General features: G+C 41.9%; 2 protein-coding genes across 5 annotated transcripts in view; one reads left to right on the forward strand and one right to left on the reverse strand.

The window, feature by feature from the left end:
- Positions 1–15,334, reverse strand: part of CD86 (CD86 molecule) — a 174,917-nt gene extending 159,583 nt beyond the window's left edge. The window contains exon 1 of the mRNA XM_069079636.1: positions 15,224–15,334. The gene's annotated coding sequence lies outside the window, so the exon portion shown is untranslated. The remainder of the gene's footprint in view (positions 1–15,223) is intronic.
- The window catches only part of ILDR1 (immunoglobulin like domain containing receptor 1), a 64,392-nt gene extending 45,608 nt beyond the window's left edge, over positions 1–18,784 (forward strand). For 2 of the 4 annotated variants that reach the window (XM_069079634.1, XM_069079630.1), the window contains 3 exons: positions 9,105–9,236; positions 9,480–10,291; positions 18,144–18,784. In XM_069079634.1, coding sequence (XP_068935735.1) covers positions 9,105–9,236; positions 9,480–10,291; positions 18,144–18,185 — 986 coding nt within the window. In that variant the 3' untranslated portion in view covers positions 18,186–18,784. The remainder of the gene's footprint in view (positions 1–9,104; positions 9,237–9,479; positions 10,292–18,143) is intronic. The other 2 variants (XM_069079632.1, XM_069079633.1) reach the window with 2 other exon arrangements.
- The last annotated feature ends 858 nt before the right edge of the window (positions 18,785–19,642 follow it).

The following is a 19,642-nucleotide window of genomic DNA, read 5'->3' on the forward strand; positions in this document are numbered from 1 at the left end:
AAAGTATTGGAAATGGGGGTGACTCATACTATAATTGGCTATAGTCAATTTAGTAGGAACTAGGCTAACATGCCTGGCCCATGGCATAGGAGCAATTAGCCTTTACGTAACCTGTGTTAACAGGCCCATCATTCTTGAATCAGTATAGACTATTGGGACATAGAATATTTCTAAAGGCAATGGAGACAGGATCTGAATTTGTGATTTCTATGCTATAGGGAATTCCCAGACTAGGAAATTCCCTATACTAATATAGGTGACTTCCTTCTCTGCAATGTTATAGACAGAGAGGGGACCATGGGCAGTCATCCTGATGTGGATCTCCGAAGGAGAAAGTGAGGTTGGTGACCTTGCACAGCCTTACCTCACTTAAATTCAATCCATTTGCAAGTCATGGCATCACCTTCCTGATGTCATGGTCCTTTTTGAGAATAAAGGACAAACAATAATAACAGATTTAGAGAACTGCTTGAACCCTGAGCACCAAAGGACCCTGTGTCTTGCATCTAGAATGTGTCAGATGTGGGACTCAAACCAGGCTCTGAGACCAACTGTCTATCTGCTTTATCATTTTAGCTCTCTGAAGGCCAGGCTGTGCCTCAGTCTTGTTCATTTATTCCTTCATCAAACCCTTACTGAGCACCTACCTCATAGAGTTGTTGCAAGGATCAAATGAGATAATGTTTATAAAGTGTTTAGCACGGTGCCTGGCACATAATAGGAGCTTAATACATGTTCATTCTCCTTTGTATAAGGTCCTATGCTCAGCATTCTAGAGTATAGTGTGCCAAAAGTGAACATGGCATTGAATACATGGATCGGTTTAGGTAAAATTGTCATTTTTATTATCATGATTCCATAAATTAAAAATTAAATTGGAAAATTGAAAAAATAATTACATTTCATATATATACAGAAAAAGATGAATATGACATTTCCTGCTGGCCTCAAGAAGTACACAGTCTAGAAAGGGAGTTTACATATGCAAATAGATATATATGCAAATTGTTTGGGTAATGTGTGGTAAGCACCACAGGATAGCTTACAGATGTAAGACCATAGAAATTCAGAGAAATTAGAAATTTTCCTGGGGGAGCATGGTGGAGTCAGGGTAGTGGTTTAAGCTGAACCTTGAATGATGCATAGGATTTCAATAGGTGATGAATAGGGTGGGGAGAAGGCATACTAATGGGAAAGTCTCACACACAATTATGATAGAACAAAATGTTTGTTAATGGAATACTAGTGTTCCATACTCTAAGATTCATGTAAAAGATAGAGGTAGATAAAGCAAGAAAGGGATCTTGGAGTATGTGCAGGGTCTTGAAAGCCATGATGAGGAGAATGGACTCCATGTAGTAGATGATGGAGAGCCAGTCAAAGTTTTTGAATAACATGGTAGCCAGGGATGGCTAGGTGGCTCAGTGAATAGAGCACCAGCCTTGGAGTCAGGAGGACCTGAGTTCAAACCCGGCCTCAGACACTTAACACAAAAACTAGCCATGTGACCTTGGGCAAGTCACTTAACCCCAACTGCCCTCCAAAAAGCAAAAAAAAAAACATGGTAGCCAAATCAAAGAGATATTAGATGAGGAACATTTATATGGCACTGTAAGGCATTTCTCTCCCAATCCTGCAAGATAGGTGGTAAAAGTATTATCATTCCCAGTCTACAGGTGGTGAAATTGAGGGAGACAAGTTAAGTGACTTGTGTAAGGTCACACAGTAAATGTCTGAGGCCTGATTTGAATTCAGGTCCTTCTGACTCTAGGCCCAATGCTCTATCCACTGAGCCACCTAGGTGGTTCTTAAAAGAGGGATGGATTTCGGAACACTAGGAAAGGAAAGTCAATAGGATTTAAAATACAGTTGAATGCTTTGGCAAGAAAGTTGAAGGCATCAAAGATGACTTCTAAGTTTTTAAGTTTGAGAATATGGTCAGACTATTATTGTTATTTTTGTTGTTGTTAGTATTATCATGTTAATAGGGAAAGGCAAGGAGGAGGAACTAGCCAGAAAAGAAGATGATGGTGATCAATTCAGTTTTAGATTTGTGCATGTAGTGCCTGTGTGACATCTGGTAGATATCCCAATGGGATGCTGGAAATTTGATCAGGGAAGACATCATGGATAAAGATAGAGGCTTGCAAGTCATAAATTGAAACTCTAAGATTGATAGCAAATAGAGGTCCACCAAGAGAGAAGCTGTAGTGAGAAGACAGAATCTTGGGAAATGATCTCATTAAGAGAGGAGGAAGAAAGGTCATTGGGTGGGGAGGGGAAAACCCAGTAAAGGAGTAATTCAGTTCATCAACAAACATATATTTGGCATCTACAATATTCCAGGCGCTGCCCTGGCTAGCACTAACTAGTCTTGGGGAGGGGGTGCAGGGAAGGATGGATATAAAAACGAAAATGAAACAATCCTGTCCTCAAGGATATTGTACTCTCAGGAGAAACAATATCTAGCATAAGTAATGTAAGTAATACTCTAGCAAAGTAAATACAAAGTCAGGGGGGTCACTAATAGCCAGGGAAGTTCAGGAAAAGGCCTTATGTATGAGGTATAAGAGGTCTGAAGGAAGGTAGGGTTCGAAGAGGAGTGCATTTCAAGAAGGGGCTACAGCCAGCAAAACCTTATACACACACACACACACACACACATATACATATATATGTTATTGTTTGAGGCAGTGTGATCTAATGGGGAGTGTACAGGCCTTTGAGTCAGGAGGATCAGGGTCCCTAGGTCACCTCTGACTCTTACCACCTAGACAAGTCACTAAACATCCCTGGGCCTCAGTTTCCTCACCTGTAAAATGAGGGTGGAGTCCAAGGCTGCAACAGGAAGGGGATAAGAAGTTTGGCCAGAATGTTGGTGGTTTGGGGTCACTGGATTTTCTGAACCTGGTTGCCTCTGCAGGGAATAGTTCTGAGAGCTCATTCTCGTAAAGCCAGTTAAATTTATTTTCAATGGTTTTTCACTGTCCTTTTCAGGGCACTGGGGCTGCCCAAGAGGATACACCCCTACCTGCTATTTCTAGCCATTGTTCTCATTTTCTCAACATATGGTAGGGGATTACTCCCATAATTAGTATTCTGCTATTAATAGCTAAAGATGATTTCATGTGTTTCACCTTTAAGGGGAAAGTTCCACTCTTAAGGGGGCTTTCAGTGCATTAGCTAAAATCCATGGTGGGAAGGCCAGTCACAGTGTCAGCACTACAAAAGACATTTTTTTGGTGAGATTTCTCAGTTCACATGAGTCAGTGGTTGCCTACTCTGTCCACACATCAGTCTGACTCTTGAGTGTTATCTATTATTAAGCAAATAAGGAAGTATTCTCTCCTCCAGAATGGATGCTATGCTTTAGTCTTCCTTCCCTTTTATTATACCCTCAACCACTGTGATTTGCACCCCTGAGTAAGCAGAGGTAGGCAGGATTCTCTGGAATGTATAGAAATAGAGTTAAAATAGAGGTAGATTGGCACTCACCACATGAGGACATGCCAGGAGGACTGTAGTCTGGTACAGTAGAAAGAGCACTGGATTTAGAACCCTTGGGGGTGTGGATTATATGCCCTTTGAAGAGTAGGTATTCCCAAGGAATGCCAATCAACTCTGATCAACATGCTGGGAGGTGGGCTATATTAAAGTGAGGTGCTGAGTATGTAACTTAGGTCATTTAATTCTGATCAAAGAGACAGTCAGTTTCCATATCACCTGTCTCATCCCGAGGAAGGAATCATTTTCCCAGACCCATCTGGGCTACATAATGAGCAGGAATAGACTCAATTAGATTAGATCTTAAAGTCCTCCTGAAGAAGGACTGAACTTTGAAAGAAAGGGGGATGGGAAAACTCTGAGTTTCCAAGATAATGATTGCTAAGAATAATCATTTTTCATAGAAGCTATTGCAATAGTCCAGATGAGAGGTGAGAAGGACCTGAACTAGGCTGGTTGTGAAGTGAGAAAGAGGAAAGGAATGAATATGAGAGACTTTGTGGAGGGAGAAGTGGCAAGATTTGACAAAATTGAGGATGACTTTGAAATTGCAAACCTAAATGATTGGAAGGATGGTAGTGCCATTAATTTTTTAAAAAAGAAAATTAAGATTATCTTATGTCAAAGGAAGAGGAGGAAGGGACTGTATAGTGCATGAAATACTATAGAGAAGGGGTGAGAACTAAGAAGAGGTCATTAGTGATGCAGGCAAAAGCCAAATTTCCAGGAATAAGGACATGAGTAGGAGGTAGTGAGGAAGTGAAGGCAATAAGTATACATGACTCTTTTGAGCAACTTTGCTCTGAAAAAGGAGTGAGATCATTGGGTCCTTTGGAGTAAGAGGAGCAAGGCAAGATCTTTTTTTTAAGGAAAAAAATCAATATGTTTGTAGGCCGAGGAGAAAAAGATAGTGGGAAGGACTAAAGAGAGAGGAGAGATGATGGAACTGAAGTCCAGGTGCTAGATTAGTCAACACAACAGGTTTTCAAGTCAACGAAGATGGTGGCAGGAGACAGGATGAAGTCATGAGGAGGGTTGGGAATGTGTCTTGGAGGGAAGCAGATCTAATGATGACAGAAATCAAAAGAAGACATGGTGAGGGGTGATAACAGAAGGATGATTTGGAAGTCTGGGTTGGGATACCCAGGGTAGCCTTCCTCTATGAAAACGAAAGCCTAAATTTAGCCTTAGCTCCTCTAAAATGTAGGGGAATCTCATAAGTTTTTCACATAGTCAAACCTGTCATTTTCTCTTTTGTGATCTTTATCTTCTATTAGCACATACCTACCCTGCGAATGAAAGTGGTGTAGAAATTATGGCCAGGAATAATGTGAATAATGCAATGATATTGTTACAGAGTTGAGAGAAATTCAAAGAACAATGAGGATAACTTTTATTATAAGACACTGGGGTCTTCTTGAAGCTTTGTAACTTCTCCCTATGCCTATGAGTGTCTTCTCTGCTTTGTTTTTCACTGTACTAGCTGTAAAAACCCTAGGAAGTCAGAAAAGGAATTGTGTCATTGTTCTGTGGGCTACAAGGTAGGGGAGAAATTGTGCACTGGGGATGGAGAGGGGAGAAACCTTGCCATGGAAATAATGGGTGGTAATAGCAAAAAAACAAACCAGCAAAGTTAGTCCTTAGAGCCTAAGGCTAGAAAAATAAAAAGCAAGGTGGGGGGGGGGGGTGCGGTAAAAGGATAGTCTATTCCCAGAGGGGTTTTACCAAGGGAAACCTTTATGCCTCGACCCTTATCTTAATTATTTTTTTCTTTCTTTTTAAAATAAATTTAAGATTTTTTGAGACCCTTTGTTTTTACATTACTTAGATTTCCCCCATGTATCCTATCCTATTCTTCCACATAACGAGGATTTTTAAAGCAAAAAAAATTCAAAGGAGAAGAGAAAAAAAATGAGCATAACTGATCAATAAATCAAAAAAATTTGACATATACAATGTTTTACATCTGTGAAGTCCCTTTCCCTCCCCTGCATCTCTGCTAGGAATGAGGGAAGTGACATTTTATTTATCTTTAGATCTTCCCCAGTACAGTAGATTCTTAATAAATGTTTGATGAGGCCTCAGACACTTAACCCTTACTAGCCATGTGACCTTGGGCAAGTCACTTAACCCCAATTACCCTGCCTTCCCCCTCCAAAAAAAAGGGGGGGGCAATAAATAAATGTTTGATGAATGACTCAATGATATGATAGGGATAAAAAGGACTTGACTTAAAATCAGAAGAGCTAAGGGGCAGCAGCTAGGTGGAATAGTGGATAGAGGGCCAGCCCTGGAGTCAGAGGGACCTGACTTCAAATCCAGCCTCAGACACTTATTAACTGTGTGACCCTGGGCAAATCATTAACCCTGATTGCCTCAAAAAGAAAAAATCAGAAGAATTTGGTTCAAATCCTGTTCCCAACCCTTCTAGTTAGGTGAGTTTCCCAAGGTCATAAATTTTTCTGAGCCTCAGTTTTCTGATCGATAAAAATGAAAATAATTATAGTACCTACTTCATGAGACTGTTATGAGGAAGGGGCTTTATAAGCTGTAAAGTATTATGTAAATATGAGCTGTAGTTACTGCAAATTTGATGCTGACCTTTCCTTGCTTTTGAGTGAGTAGAGGAAATGTGTCCTCCATTAAAAGCAATATGAGGGAAGGAGCATCTCAGAGGAAAGCTAGATTCTAGTTAAAGCAAGGTTGGGGGGTGGGGGGTAGAAACCACTTGTGAAAAGGTCTATTCTCTGTGGGAGGTTGCTCATAATATAACATGAAATAATCAGCAAAACTGGCAGAGAGGCCTTTGGCAATAATGGGAACCTGGGAAGAGGTAGGTGGAGGTGGGTAGAAATGAGAGTGACGGGGCAGCAGCAGAGTGAGTAGCTGGATCAGAGTGATGAGGGCAGCAGGAGGTTCCTGTTAGTGCTAGTGCAGAGGAAATGCTGAAAAGGTAAAGAGCTGTTACTAGAAGAGGATGGAAGAGTGAACATTCTTGGTGTTTTTGAAAGGGATGATGATCCCAGCAGGATTCCAACATGTTTCCTGGGCACTCCAAGCTTGCTCGTGGCTCACTCCCAGGCTTTTGAGCACAGGATTATTCTGGGGTCACTGTCGTGCCATTCTCTGCATTCTAGATTTGTAGCCCCTCGGTTTCTTTCCCATAAAAGCAGCATTTTATATCCCATAATGCTTGATCCCACTCACATTGTCCCTCCTGTCCCTAGTTCCCCACACCTTCTTCTTTTTCTTCTTGTTTAGTTGTTTCTGACTCTTCATGACCCCATTTGAGGTTTTCTTGGCAAACCTATTGCAGTGATTTGCTATTTCCTTTTTTTACAGAAGAGGAAACTGAGGCAAACTGGTTGAAATTACTTGCCCAGGGTCACACAGGTAGCAAGTGTCTGAGATTTTTGTAACTCCAGACCCAACATTATACATCGTCACACCTAGTACATCACTCCTCTAATGTAGGCAACAAAGTCTAGGGGTGCAAAGGTTTTTTTTTTTTTTTAAGCAATTGGGGTTAAGTAACTTGCTCAAGGTTACACGGCCAGTTATTTATGGGTGTGGTGCTGAGTATCTGAGCCCGGATTTGATCCAGGTCATCCCGACACTGGAGCCGGTGCTCTTACTCGCTGAGCCACCTGGCCGCCCCGGAGTGCAAAGGTTTTTAAGTGCAAGGTAAGGAGCTCTAGGCTAGAAAGTCAACCTTGAAGACTCTAGGGATATCCTTTTCAAGGGGCCGGCAGTTACATTCCCCTTTGAAACACATGAATAACTTTTGCATGGGCAAGGGACAGGTGTGCCACTTTGTAAGATGTATCTCCCTCAAGATAGAGATTCTTGGCCAGAGAAAACCGAAAGTTTAGCAAAGAATTCCTCCATGCACAAGTATCTGTTTTGATGGATGACCCATGTGCAGTGTGAGTCTCTTGTCACTTGAGAATGTAAGCTCTTAAAGGTCAGAGTGGAATTTTTTAGGGTAGATAGATGGTGAGGCCTGTCTACTACCTTCCTGCTTTTACCCTTGATGGGGACTGGTATTTCCCTTCCTTCCTCCTCCTGCCAGGTTCCCGTCATTGAAGAAAGCCCCTGTAGTGAGAAGTCTGGGTGAAGAAACTGGGGATTTTTAGCCTAGAGAAGGAAAGATGAGGTAGGGGATGTGAGGGAAAAAGACAAAAAATTCTTCAAGTCTTTGAATGGCTGTCACATGAAAGAGGGATTCTACTTACTTTGCTTCACCACAGCCAGAGAGCTGGGAGCGCTGAATTAAAGCTGCAGAGATAGCTTCGGGCTTTGTATAAGGAGGCCTAATTCGAGTTGTCCAGAAGTGGAGTAGACTATCTCCCAAGGTAGTGAGTTCCCCAAGGAACTCGGGGCACTGTAGCCACTGACACCGAAGCTATTCCCCACTATCTTGCCACAGTACTTGGAGGCTGCAAGCTCACTTGTTAAGGACGACTTCCAAGTTCCCTTCCAACCCCTTCCAATGCCATGATTGGGAAGAAGACCAGAAAGCTGTTGCCTGAATCCCTGGTTAGCACCAAGTACTCCCTTGACTACCTCCCACACTCATTGCTCATGCCTAGGAGGAAGCAGAGGACACATTATTATAGAACTATATACTTCCTTCTGCCCTTCCAGACTTCCTGGCCTGTATCCTTAACTACTTGCTGTGTTTGTGCCTTCTATTTCTGGCTAGTGACTGGATGCCATCTTGGTCAATTGCCAACATTTATTTGGATGCTTGATAAAATACATGCTGTGTCACCTTGGGGGAAAGCAGAGTGGTAACATTTTTTTTTCTTAATTTTTTAAAAATGTATTTGTTTATTTTTAGTTTTCAACATTCATTTACACAAGATTTTGAGTTACAAATTTTCTCCCCGTCTTTTCCCTGTCCCCCAACCATGGCAAGCATACTGAATACCCCTTCCCCCAATCTGCTCTCTCTTATATCCCTTCCCATACCCTCCCCCCCCCCCCCCTTAACCTTCTGGTAAAGGAGGATGGATTTCTATACCCCATTGCCTGTATATCTTATTTCCCAGTTACATGTATAAACAATTTTTTTAAACATTTATTTTTAAAACTTTGAGTTCCAGATTTTCTTCCTTCTCCCCTCCTCACAGAGTGGTAAAATTTTAAAAGCTAATGATTTTGTTCTCTGTGAAAACCTCTTTGAAGAATCTACATTTCAGGGTTGATGGAAGTCTAGGTCCTGGCGGGTATTTGCAGAGTCCTTCCAAACCTCCTATCCATTGAAAATATGGCACAGCAGATTTGGAGGAGAGACTGATTTCTGGAAAGGGTGGCTAACACTGATTCATATTAGGTAGTTTCAGAGTTAGAGAACATTTCCCTTAAAACTAACCCAGTGGGATAGGTGGTATGATTTCTATTTTGTAGACAAGAAAACTGAAGTTTAGGGGTTATGGCTCACCTAGCTAACCAGTAGAAGAGGTGAGTCTGAAACCCAGTGTTTCTTACTCCAAATGCAGTGCTTTTTCCCCACACACCACATTGCCTTCTGATCTCATAAGGGGTTGAGAAACTACATAGAGTGAAGGTAATCATTTCTCCTTCTCCCCCTGCAGCCCTGGCCCGGCACCGGTATATGAAGCAGGCTCGGGCACTAATTCCCCAGATGATGGAAAAACCCCTCTACTGGGGAGCTGACAGGAGCTCCCAGGTTTCATCTTACCAAATGAACCCGCTGCTGCAGCGAGGTAAACCCTACCAAAGAAATGTAGGAGGGCTGAGGGTAAGAATATGGGCTACTTGGGGCCTTCGGGAAAAGGACGACAAGGATTTCTACGGCCCATAGAGAAGAAGCACAAATCAAACAGTTAGTTTGAAAAGCAAATAAAGAGGGTGTTCCAGGGGACTTTCTGGTACCCCTAAGAACCAGGGAAATCCATTTATCTTGGGGCTTATCATACAGTGATATTGTCATTTCTCTTTATGTTTAGATCTTTCCCCACCAGCCAGCTTCCCTCAGATGCCAGTGCCCCCAACACCAACTCACCCCCCTGCTGCCAATGGAGTGCTAGAGTACTTAGAGAAGGAACTGCAGAAACTCAACCCTGCCCAGTCCCTCCCACCAGACCACAAAGCAAGAGTCGGTCGTCACTGCAGCATGTTGTCCTCCCTGGGTTCAGAAATAGTGGAACGTAGGATTATCCACCTCCCCCCCTTGGTCAGAGAACTTCCCTCCTCCCAGAGGACCAGTGAGTCATCTCACCAGCAGTTTTCCAGGAGACCTTGGGCTCTGGAGGAGGGGAAAGAGGAGAGAAGGCTGAATCATTACTCTGACTTCCGTCAAGGATCCTTGGAACCACGGCCAAAGCCGAAAGCCTCAGAGCATAGGGGCCGTGAGAACTATAAGAGTGGAAGCCATTGGAACTCCAGAGAGGAGGTCTCACACAGGGCTAGGCCATACTCTGATAGCCTGAGTGATGATGGGTCCTATTCCCGAGAGGCCCACTGGCACTCCAACCACTCAACACAACGGAGTCGATCTCCAGGGAGGCGCCATCGACCAGGCCAAAGGGAGAGCGCCTACAGGCACCGTAGCCACCGACACCGAAGCTATTCCCCACCATCTTGCCACAGCTCTTGGAGTTCAGAAGAAGAGAAGGAACGGCAGTATCATCAAAGCTGGAAATCCCACTGTCCTTCTCAACCCCCAAGCTGGACAGAAGAGAAGCCTCCAAGCTACCGCTCTCTAGATGTCATTCCAGGCAAGAATGTCAGGAAAAAAGGGAATGTGGAAAGGCGTCCGGTGAGCCTGGGGGTTACTTGCTGTGATGGTAGGGCACAGAAAAGAAGACCCATTAATCTGGCATAGTTTTATGTATTTGGCATCCTTAAAAGGGGTGATCTCTCCTAGTCAAGGGGTGACCAACCCTAGACAAGTTTTACAAACTGTCCAGGAAGTCAGAAAGCATTTATTAAACACCTACTTTATGCCAGACATTATGCTAGGCAGTGGAGATCCAAAAAAAAAGTGAAATTTTAATACCTACCCTCAAAAAGCTTACATTTTAATAGTGGAAAACATTTGCTATGTTGTATTCAAAACAAGTATTTAATAAATGCCTCTGACACCAACTCTCTTAGGAGAGGGTGAGTTGGAGGGACCTAATCTTAGAAAGGACAACATCCCCAACAGATTGTAGAGAAAGCGCAAGTCTTAGAGTTAAGAAGACCATGTGAGCATCACTTTCCTTCCATTTGCCATGGGGCAAATTAATTATGGTGATACTTATCTCAAATGAAATAATACAGAAAATACTCAAAAGCACTATTTGAATGACAGTGACTCATTTCAAAGCATTGTCAGAGCTACTGTGTCCTTTCTGATATCTGGGTCATTGATCATGACTCCCACACTCAGAGATCATGGTGCCCAGACCTAGCAGAGACCTTAGAGATCATCTCCTCCAACTTTCTCATTTTATAACTGAAGAAATCCCTCTGTCCCTAGAATATGGTGTCGTATAGAACATAAGCTCCCTACTCCCTACCCAATTGTTCAGAAACTAGGAAAAGGTCAGGCTTGTTTGGGGGAAAGAGCAACAGGAAAGCCAGTGGTATGTGTTTCCATGGTGGATGCCACTATTTCCCATGATACTGAGTTCAGAGTGGTCTGTGGAGGGCCACTGGATAACCCCTCTAGGAGTTTCTAGCTAGCTCTGTGGCATTACCATCTTGAGAGGAAAGCCCTATCCAGGTCCTTAAGATGTAAGTACTACCTTGGAGGTCTGACCGCAAGTAGCTTTGGGGGACTCACTTCAGTCTCAACATGGGGTGGTGGGTAGAAAGGGTGACTCACTTCTTGGCAGACAGATGTTATAGGAAACACTCAGGGGGCGAAGTGGTTTTGAGGATTTCCCTGAGGGAAAGTAGAAACATTATAGTTGGAAGATCTCAGAAGCCTCTCAAAATTCCCTGGTGAGGAACATGGTGGGTAATGGAACGAGTCTCAAAGTGTCCTAGAATTGTAACACTGGCCCAAACCAAACATGTACATCTTATACTACTCTAGGTCACAGAAGGTCTGCTTCGGACCTCCCTAGAAGCTATTTTGGGTTCAGATCAGGAATGTTTCATGGGATTGCTGGCTGCTCTCTATCTGGCAATCACGAGATCTATACCAGGACACAGGCCACCACCTGAGGTCCACTTAACTGTTGTGTTAGGGGCCCAGGAGGCCATGCATAGGAAACGCTGGAGCCACAGGTATTTAGGTGATGGAGTGGATAGAGTTCTGGGCTTAGAATTCACTAAAATCTGACTTCACATTCAGCCTCAGACACTGCTAGAAAGCAATGTGACCTGGGCAAGTCTTTTACATGGGCCTCACTCTCCTTCCTCATCTATAGAGTGAGGGGAAAGGACTTGATGGCCTCTCACGTCCCTTTCAGCTCTCAGGTTATAACCAAATGAGTTGGCAAATGAGATGACAAGGGAAGGGGAGAAAATAAGCATTAATATAACTCCTACTATGTACCAGGTATTGTGTGCTAAGTGCTCTACAAATATTATTGTATTTGATCCTTAACAACAATTCTGCAAAGAAGTTGTTGTTATTATCCCTATTTTGCAGCTAAGGAAACTAAAACAAACAGAAGTTAAGTGACTTGCCCAGGGTCACAAAGCTAGTAAATGTCTGAGACTGGATTTGAACTCAGGTCTTATTGACTCCAGAATCCAGCACTGTATCCACTGTGCCACTTAAGCTGCCTCAGTATGGCAGACAAAGGATGTGGTTGAGCTTAACTCTTAGGCTTTCATTGGACTGGATTTCTTCTAGAATCATAGATCGGTAGAACTAAAAATTCACCTTGGGATCCACTAGCCCAACTCTCTTATTTTGTAGATGGGGAGAATGAAACCAAGTAAAATTATTGAAAGAACTTAGGATCCAAGTCTAACTCTATTGGTATGCCAGGGCCCTCACATTACCAGTTAATATGATGAAATAATGTCACTTAGTGTGACTTTTAAAAAGGTTTGCAAGACATAATTTCTGGGTAATTTAAATATTTTATTAATAAGGTCAGCAGGTTATTAATACAAGAATGAATAATGGTGATGGTGGGGGTCACAGTTTCTATGCCCTTCGAAGAGGAGGTGTTCCCGAGGGGTACCTACTCAACTCTGATTGGTTAATCAAATAGGAGGTGGGCTATCTTGGGGTACATGACTTAGGTCACTCAAATCTTGGTCAGAGAGACATCAATTTACATATCACTTATTTTGATAATAGGGAGAATCAACATTTTCCCAGAACCTGCCTGAGCAAACACTGTGAACAAGAATTCACCCATCAGCCCAAACTTAGAATTTCTTTTACTGTCTGATTAGATTTTGGCCTGGGTAAATCTCTAAGAGAAATTTGCCACACTGGTTGGTTTCTGGATGAGGAAATAGAAAAGGGGAAAAACCTTGGTTCTAATACAATAATTAGTTATTAAATAGAAGAAAGAAATATTAATTTTTCACACTAACTAGTACAGTGACTTTCACTGCCTAGTTTGGCTTGTGACGGTTTCATCGATTGCCACTAGGTGGTGACCTTTGATAACTTGTAACTTAAAATTTCCCCATCGTGGAGAAAAAAATCAGTTTCAAAGCTTGGAAGGAATCTATGAGATCTTTTAGTACAACTGGAATCTATCTAGATGGCTTGTGTTTGTCCTTGGTTTTCGAAGAGGATCATGCCATCAGGGGAATGATGACATGGCTTGCAGTTGACTTTGATTTGAGTGAGGGAGTACTATACAAGGTCACCAGCATCACTTTCTCCCCCAGAGCCATCTGGATCCAGTGACCAGATATTCATCAGGATGACCAGAGATGACCCAGGATGCAGTAGGAGACCCTGGGCCTTTTAGGTTTAGGCCTTTTCACATACTCACTTAGAGTGAGGTAACGCCAATTCAATGAATAGGCCTCTTTAAAAAATGAGTCAAGGGATGGTCCCTTTATTTAGAAAAAAAGGAAAAAAATCAAGCTGGGGGTGGAAGACACTCTGGGTTGCTGTTCCAAAGAGAAACAGTTACCCTTGACATTCACTCTAAGCCAGGAGGGGCCTTCCTTAAAGCATTATTTACATTACATCACAACATCTCTCAAAGACCTCTTGTCTTCCCAAGGTGGCTCATGCCTCTTCGGTCCTCCTCTATCAAGTTTTCCTTTACCTCAAATCAAAATCTGCATCTCTGAAACATCCACCCATTTGTTTCTAGTTCTGTCTTTGGGATCCAAGAAAAACGAGTCATATTTCTTACAAATGACTTAAACAAGGCATTTCTCTCTCAACCTTATTTTCCTCATCCATAAAATGAAGGGGTCAGACAAATAACCTCTGAGGTCACTTTTGGCTCTAAATCCATGGTCTTTTGACTGTTTGAAGACAGCTATTATGTTGTCAATCCTTTTACCCCCTGCCTCATGCCAAGCTAAACTTTCCCACTTCCTACTAACCAGTCCACATTTCCTCAGTCAATCCAAACATGGCACAGCTTTCAGGACCCTTACAGTCATGACCATATTCCTTAAATTTGTTCTTCCATCTTTCCTAAGATGTGAATATCAGAACAGAACACTGTATTCTAGATATAGTTTGATCAAAGCAGAAGATAAAGGGCCTATCCCTTGACCCCTTCTGGATACTCTGTTATTGATACCGCTTAAGATTACACTTAGAGGCAGCATGCTACAGTGAGCTGGCTTTGAGTCGGAAAGGTCTGGGTTCAAGATAAAACTCCAAGCAATGTTAACTGTGTGACCCTGGGCAAGTCACTTACCTTCTCAATAACTAAGCAGCTCTCTAAGACTAAAAATAGCAAAATGATTTCTTAGTATAGATCCAGACCCAAAACTGAATGATTACATTAGCTTTTTGTTGTTATTTGGTTATGTCCAATTCTTCATGACCCCATTTGGGATTTTCTTGGCAGAGATACTGGAGTGGTTTGACATTTCTTTCTCCAGCTCATTTTACAGATGAGGAAACTGAGGCAAACAGGGATAAGAGACTTGCTCAGGGTCACAAAGATAGTAAGTGTCTGAGGCCAGATTTGAACTCAGGAAGATGAATCTTTCTTACTCCAGACCCAGTACTCTATTACTCCACCACCTAACCACCCCATTAAAGCATTAGCTTTGTTGACCAACCTGTCACACTTCTTATTAAAAATCTCCAAGTATTTTTCACAGAAACTGTTGCCCAGTCATGCCCCCCTCAATACTGAAGACATGCAGCTGTTGCCTATTATAATTCATAATCTCAAAGTTTATTTCATCTAAGATACCACCAGAATAACAACCTCCCCCCAGTGTCCATTAACATCCCTATATAGCCTGGAATTACAGAAAAATTCAAGGAGGAACGTCTTGAACTTCTTTCTATAAATTTTTCTACTATTAACATATAACTTTATAACAAGTTCTTAGTAAAAACCACTACAGAATGACTTATAAACAGCCACTTATGAAAAATAAGTCCAAGCAACATCAAATTAACAAAACACAAACAGAAACCTAGTGTTATCTAAATATTTCTTTCATACCTACATCCCTATGTTCTCTTAGAAATAAATCCAGTAGTAACTTACAGTTCTAATGTCAAAAGGTCCAGCTTGTCAGAACACCCTCCTGTGTGATGACCACCAAGAGAATCTGCTCTCTTTCTTGGCAATCTTACCTTGTACTGAGCTGTAGTATTTCATTAGTCAGTTTTGCAAATTAGACCATGCATACTCTCTCTGGTAGAAGACAAGGTAGGTTTCTGTCTCAACCACACTCACATTCAACTCATAATAAAGCACTCATGATTTCTATCTTTTTTCACTTGACTTTTTAGTCCAATCAGTGAGCTTTTTAGATACAAGCCGGATACCAATCTATTTTCTAAGAAAATTGACTTCTTGGGCAAGTTGAGACTTGTATGAAGGAGCCCTAAATAAAATTCTGTGGCCCTCCTTGACTTCCTTCCCCTTTTTTCTTGGTACAACATGATACCTCAACTAAGCACTGTGCTTTGATCAAAATAATAAAAATCAAGACCCATAATTATCAGATGTTTGAGAGGAGAAGCAATGATAGAACTAATTCATAGGATCATAGGTTTAGAACTGAAATTGGCCATTGAGGGTTTAATTGTTCCTAAGGTCCAATCCTTTCATTTTATAGATAAGGGAATTGAAACCAAGAGAAGCCACAGGATCAGATGGTTAACAGGTGTCTGAAGCAGAATTTGAACTTATCTCCAAGTCCAGTGCACTATCTACTAAACCATTCTGTCGCTATTATAATAGAGTTTTTCCCAGGTAGCCATTCTTGCTATAATACAGAAGTAGCATATTCATGAATGAACCCATTCAAGTCACACAAACTACTAGGAAACATTTACTGAGCACCTGCTCCAAACACAACGTTGTTAGACCTTGTTGTAGGATGGAGGAATAGAAAAGGTACCTGCCCTTAAGAACTCGGGGAGACAGTCACCCCATGTGGAAGAGTAAACAACAAACAAAACCACATTGGTTAATCCTGTGTTAAGTGCTGAAGTAAAAAAAATTAAGTAATTTGAGGTAATTTAGAATGGTTGGAGATTTCTTGGAGACTGTGGCCCTTAGGCTAGGCTTAGACAGAGATTCTTAACCCAAGGTCCTTGAACTTTGTGCATGTCTGTGAATACATACATACACACATACATACATATATATACATACATATGTAGTATGTGCACCTGTATATGTGTATATATAAAATATGTGACATGTATATAGTTATATATTGTGTCTGTGATATAATGTATAATTTATATATAAAAATATGCTGTATTTCAATGCAATTGACTTCCTTCATAATCCTATGTATTTTGTTTTATTCATCTCAAAACAGTATTCCAAAGAGGGGTTCTCACCAGACTGCCAAAAGGGTCTATGACCCAACAAATGTTATTCACCCCAGGCCTACAAGAAATACAGCATTTGGATAGGCAGAGAGGAAGGAAAGAAGGCACTCCAGGCTGGGAGGGCTAGCATGAGAAGACTGAAGCAAGAATCTGAGGGACATGTATAAGGATAGGAAGAAGATAGGTCTGACAATTTCTTTCATCCCTTCTTCACCCCCCATCCTCCTTACTGCTAATTTTAGTCATTTGAATTTTATCACTTGAAGGTGCTAATAAAAATCTAATTAGAAGGGGAGAGAAAAAGGTGAGAGAATTTTGAGATGCTTGAGGACTAGTTAATTACTTACTCATAATCACTCCTAACAACCCTGATAGTTGTTCTCCTGTGTGATATTGAGGCATAGCTGTGCTCAAATGAAACCGATCTCTTCCTCCTCCTTCTCTTCCTCTCTTCCCTCTCTCCCTCCCACCCTACCTCCCACAGGGCTATAGTGAAAGCCAGTGTAAGTGAGGCAGTGTGTCACAGTGGGAGGAAAAAGAACTAGATTTTAACTTGAACAAGTGAGCTCAAACCCTGTATGGCCCTGGGCAAGTCATTTACCTTGTCTTTGCCTAATTTCTTCATCCATAAAATAAAGGGATTGAATCAGATGACCTCTAAAGGCCCTTTCAGCTCTAACTCTGTAATATAAAGATGTCCCTCCAATAATCTAGGCCAGAGGTGTCAAACTCACTCCCAGCAAAACTCCCAAAGGGGGATTGTTTCTATTTGAGTTGAACTTACTGTTTTCAGTCCTGTCCAACTCCTAACCCGTTGGACCATAGAACACCATAGTCCTTCTGTCCTTTTCTATCTCTTGAAATCTGTCCAAGGTCATGTTCACTGCTTCTGTGACACTACCTATCCATCTCATCCTCTGCCATGCCCTTCTTATGCCTTCTGTCCCAACACTGGAATCTTTTTCAGTGACTTCTTTCTTCTCATTATGTGGCCGAGCATTATAACTTCAGTATTTGATCTTCCTGTGAGATAGCCTGAATTAATTTCTTTAAATATTTACTGATTTGATCTCCTAACTGTCCAAGGGACTGTGAAAAGCCTTCTCCAGCACCACAATTCAAAAGTGTCAATGCTGTGGTACTCAACTTTCCTTATAGTCCAGCTCTCACAACCATACATTGCTCCTGGAGAAGCCATCATTCTGACTATACAGACCTTTGTTAGTGAGGTTATGTCTTTGCTTTTTAGTATACTATCCAGATCTTTGGGTGCCACTGATCTAAACTGTTCCTACACCCTAATTTTGAACCATGCACTGACTCTCCAGTTTTGATTTTTTTGTAAAAGAGACATAAAGTTCTAGGCCATAGCAGTCATTTGCTGGGCTTATATGTTCTATAGTTCTCAAGGGACTGGTTATATGTTGTCTACCCCTGGGAGTAATTATGCTTTATATGAGGAAAGAGAAACAACGAGCAGCTACAATGTGTAAATCATGTTAGGAGGTGTTTGGTGCAAAGGAGAGTCAGGAAGGGAAAGAGGAAATGAGGGATGAGGGAGGGAGGGGGGGAGAGAGAGAACAAATGAACACAGTCTGCCCTCATAGAGTTTCCTATCTAGTAGGTGCTTTATGCATGTGGGGATTAAATTGAATATTGCCCTCACAGTTTGTGATTAATTCTTTTCTGTGTCCTCCCTTTCTAGCAGAGAGAAAGCTCCCATAGCGGGAGGAGTGTCATCATCTAATACCTGGGATCTTCTTCTTGGACAACAATTAATTTTCTGATTCAGAAGTCCTGGCGATTCTGAACTTGTGCTTCTGGATTGGGCTCCGGGAACCAGGCTGAAGTGGCATCATGGCGTGAGCCTACTACGTTTGACCTCTGGCTTCTCAGTTATTAAGTGTCTGCTGTGTGCCAGCTACTGTTCTAGGCACTGGGGATACAAAGACAAAATCAGCCAATCAACAAGCATTTTTAAAATACCTACCATTCTTTACAAGCGCAGTGCTAGGCAGTGAGCATACAGACACTAATGACGGTATAGGTCCGCCCAAGAACTCAGTTTCATGAGTCTTCAATTCAGTTACATGTATCAGAACCAAGGGTTAATCACACTTAGAACTCAGGAATCTTGATGAGGCAATTGGACATCCGGGAGGACCAAGAGAGATGACCTTTGGCAGCTCTAAGGGATATTGATAAGGGGAGCATTTTGTTGAAACTTAGTCTCTACCTGTTTCATTCCTTGATTTATAGTCTCATAGTTCAGTTCATTCTGTTTTAGGGTCACATCAATTTAAAGGGGCTGCCGAAGGGAAAATAAAAGACTTGTGATTGGTGATAGTTGTGCTTTGGTTTGCTTTCGTCTTTGCTTTGTTATATCTGTGTGTGACTGTCTCAATCAGCAAGCATTTATTAAGTTCTTGCCATGTACCAGGCACTGTGCTAAGTGATGGAGATAGATAGAAAGAAAAAGAGAAAAGTCTCTGCTTCAAGGGGCTTAATTCTTTCCAGGGATACAATATGCACACACATAATATTTGAGCATATGGGAAATGTATACAAAATGAATACAAGGTCATTGGGGGGAGGGGATGCCCTAGAAGCTGGGGAAACCAGGAAAGGCTTCCTGTAGAAGGTGGTCCCTTTGGAGCAGCTAGGTGGTGCAGTGAATAGAGCATGGGCCCTGGAGTCAGGAGGACCTGTTCAAATCCAGCCTCAGACTTGACACAAAACTAACCGTGTGACCTTGGGCAAGTCACCTTTCCCCCCCTCCTAAAAAAAAAAAGTGGTCCCTAACTGACATGAATGAAAGGTAATCATTTCATTCAGTGCAAAGGCATGATGATGGGAGATGAAGTAGCTTATGTGTGGAACAGGCAGTAGGCTAATATTACTGGACAGAAGAGGAGGGGAATAGAGTGTAGGAAGGGGCCAGGCTGTAAAGAGCTTTGAATGTCAAACATATTTTAGGAAAAATAACTTGGCAGTTTGTGGAGGCTAGTTTGTAATGGAAAGAGACATGAGACAGGGAGACCAAATAGAAAGCCATTGCAATAGTCCAGGCAAGAGATGATGAAGTGTTGAACTGGAGAGAGGAGGGAATATCTGCAAGAGATGTTGTAGAGACAGAAATAATGAGGTCTGGCAACTATTTAGACATGTGGAGTGGGAAAGTGAGTAGAAGATGATGATCAAGAT

This window comes from Petaurus breviceps, unplaced genomic scaffold, assembly GCF_028583685.1.
Source record: "Petaurus breviceps papuanus isolate PSGF00001 unplaced genomic scaffold, PetGlider_PUasm1.0 91067, whole genome shotgun sequence".
Taxonomy (NCBI): domain Eukaryota; kingdom Metazoa; phylum Chordata; class Mammalia; order Diprotodontia; family Petauridae; genus Petaurus; species Petaurus breviceps.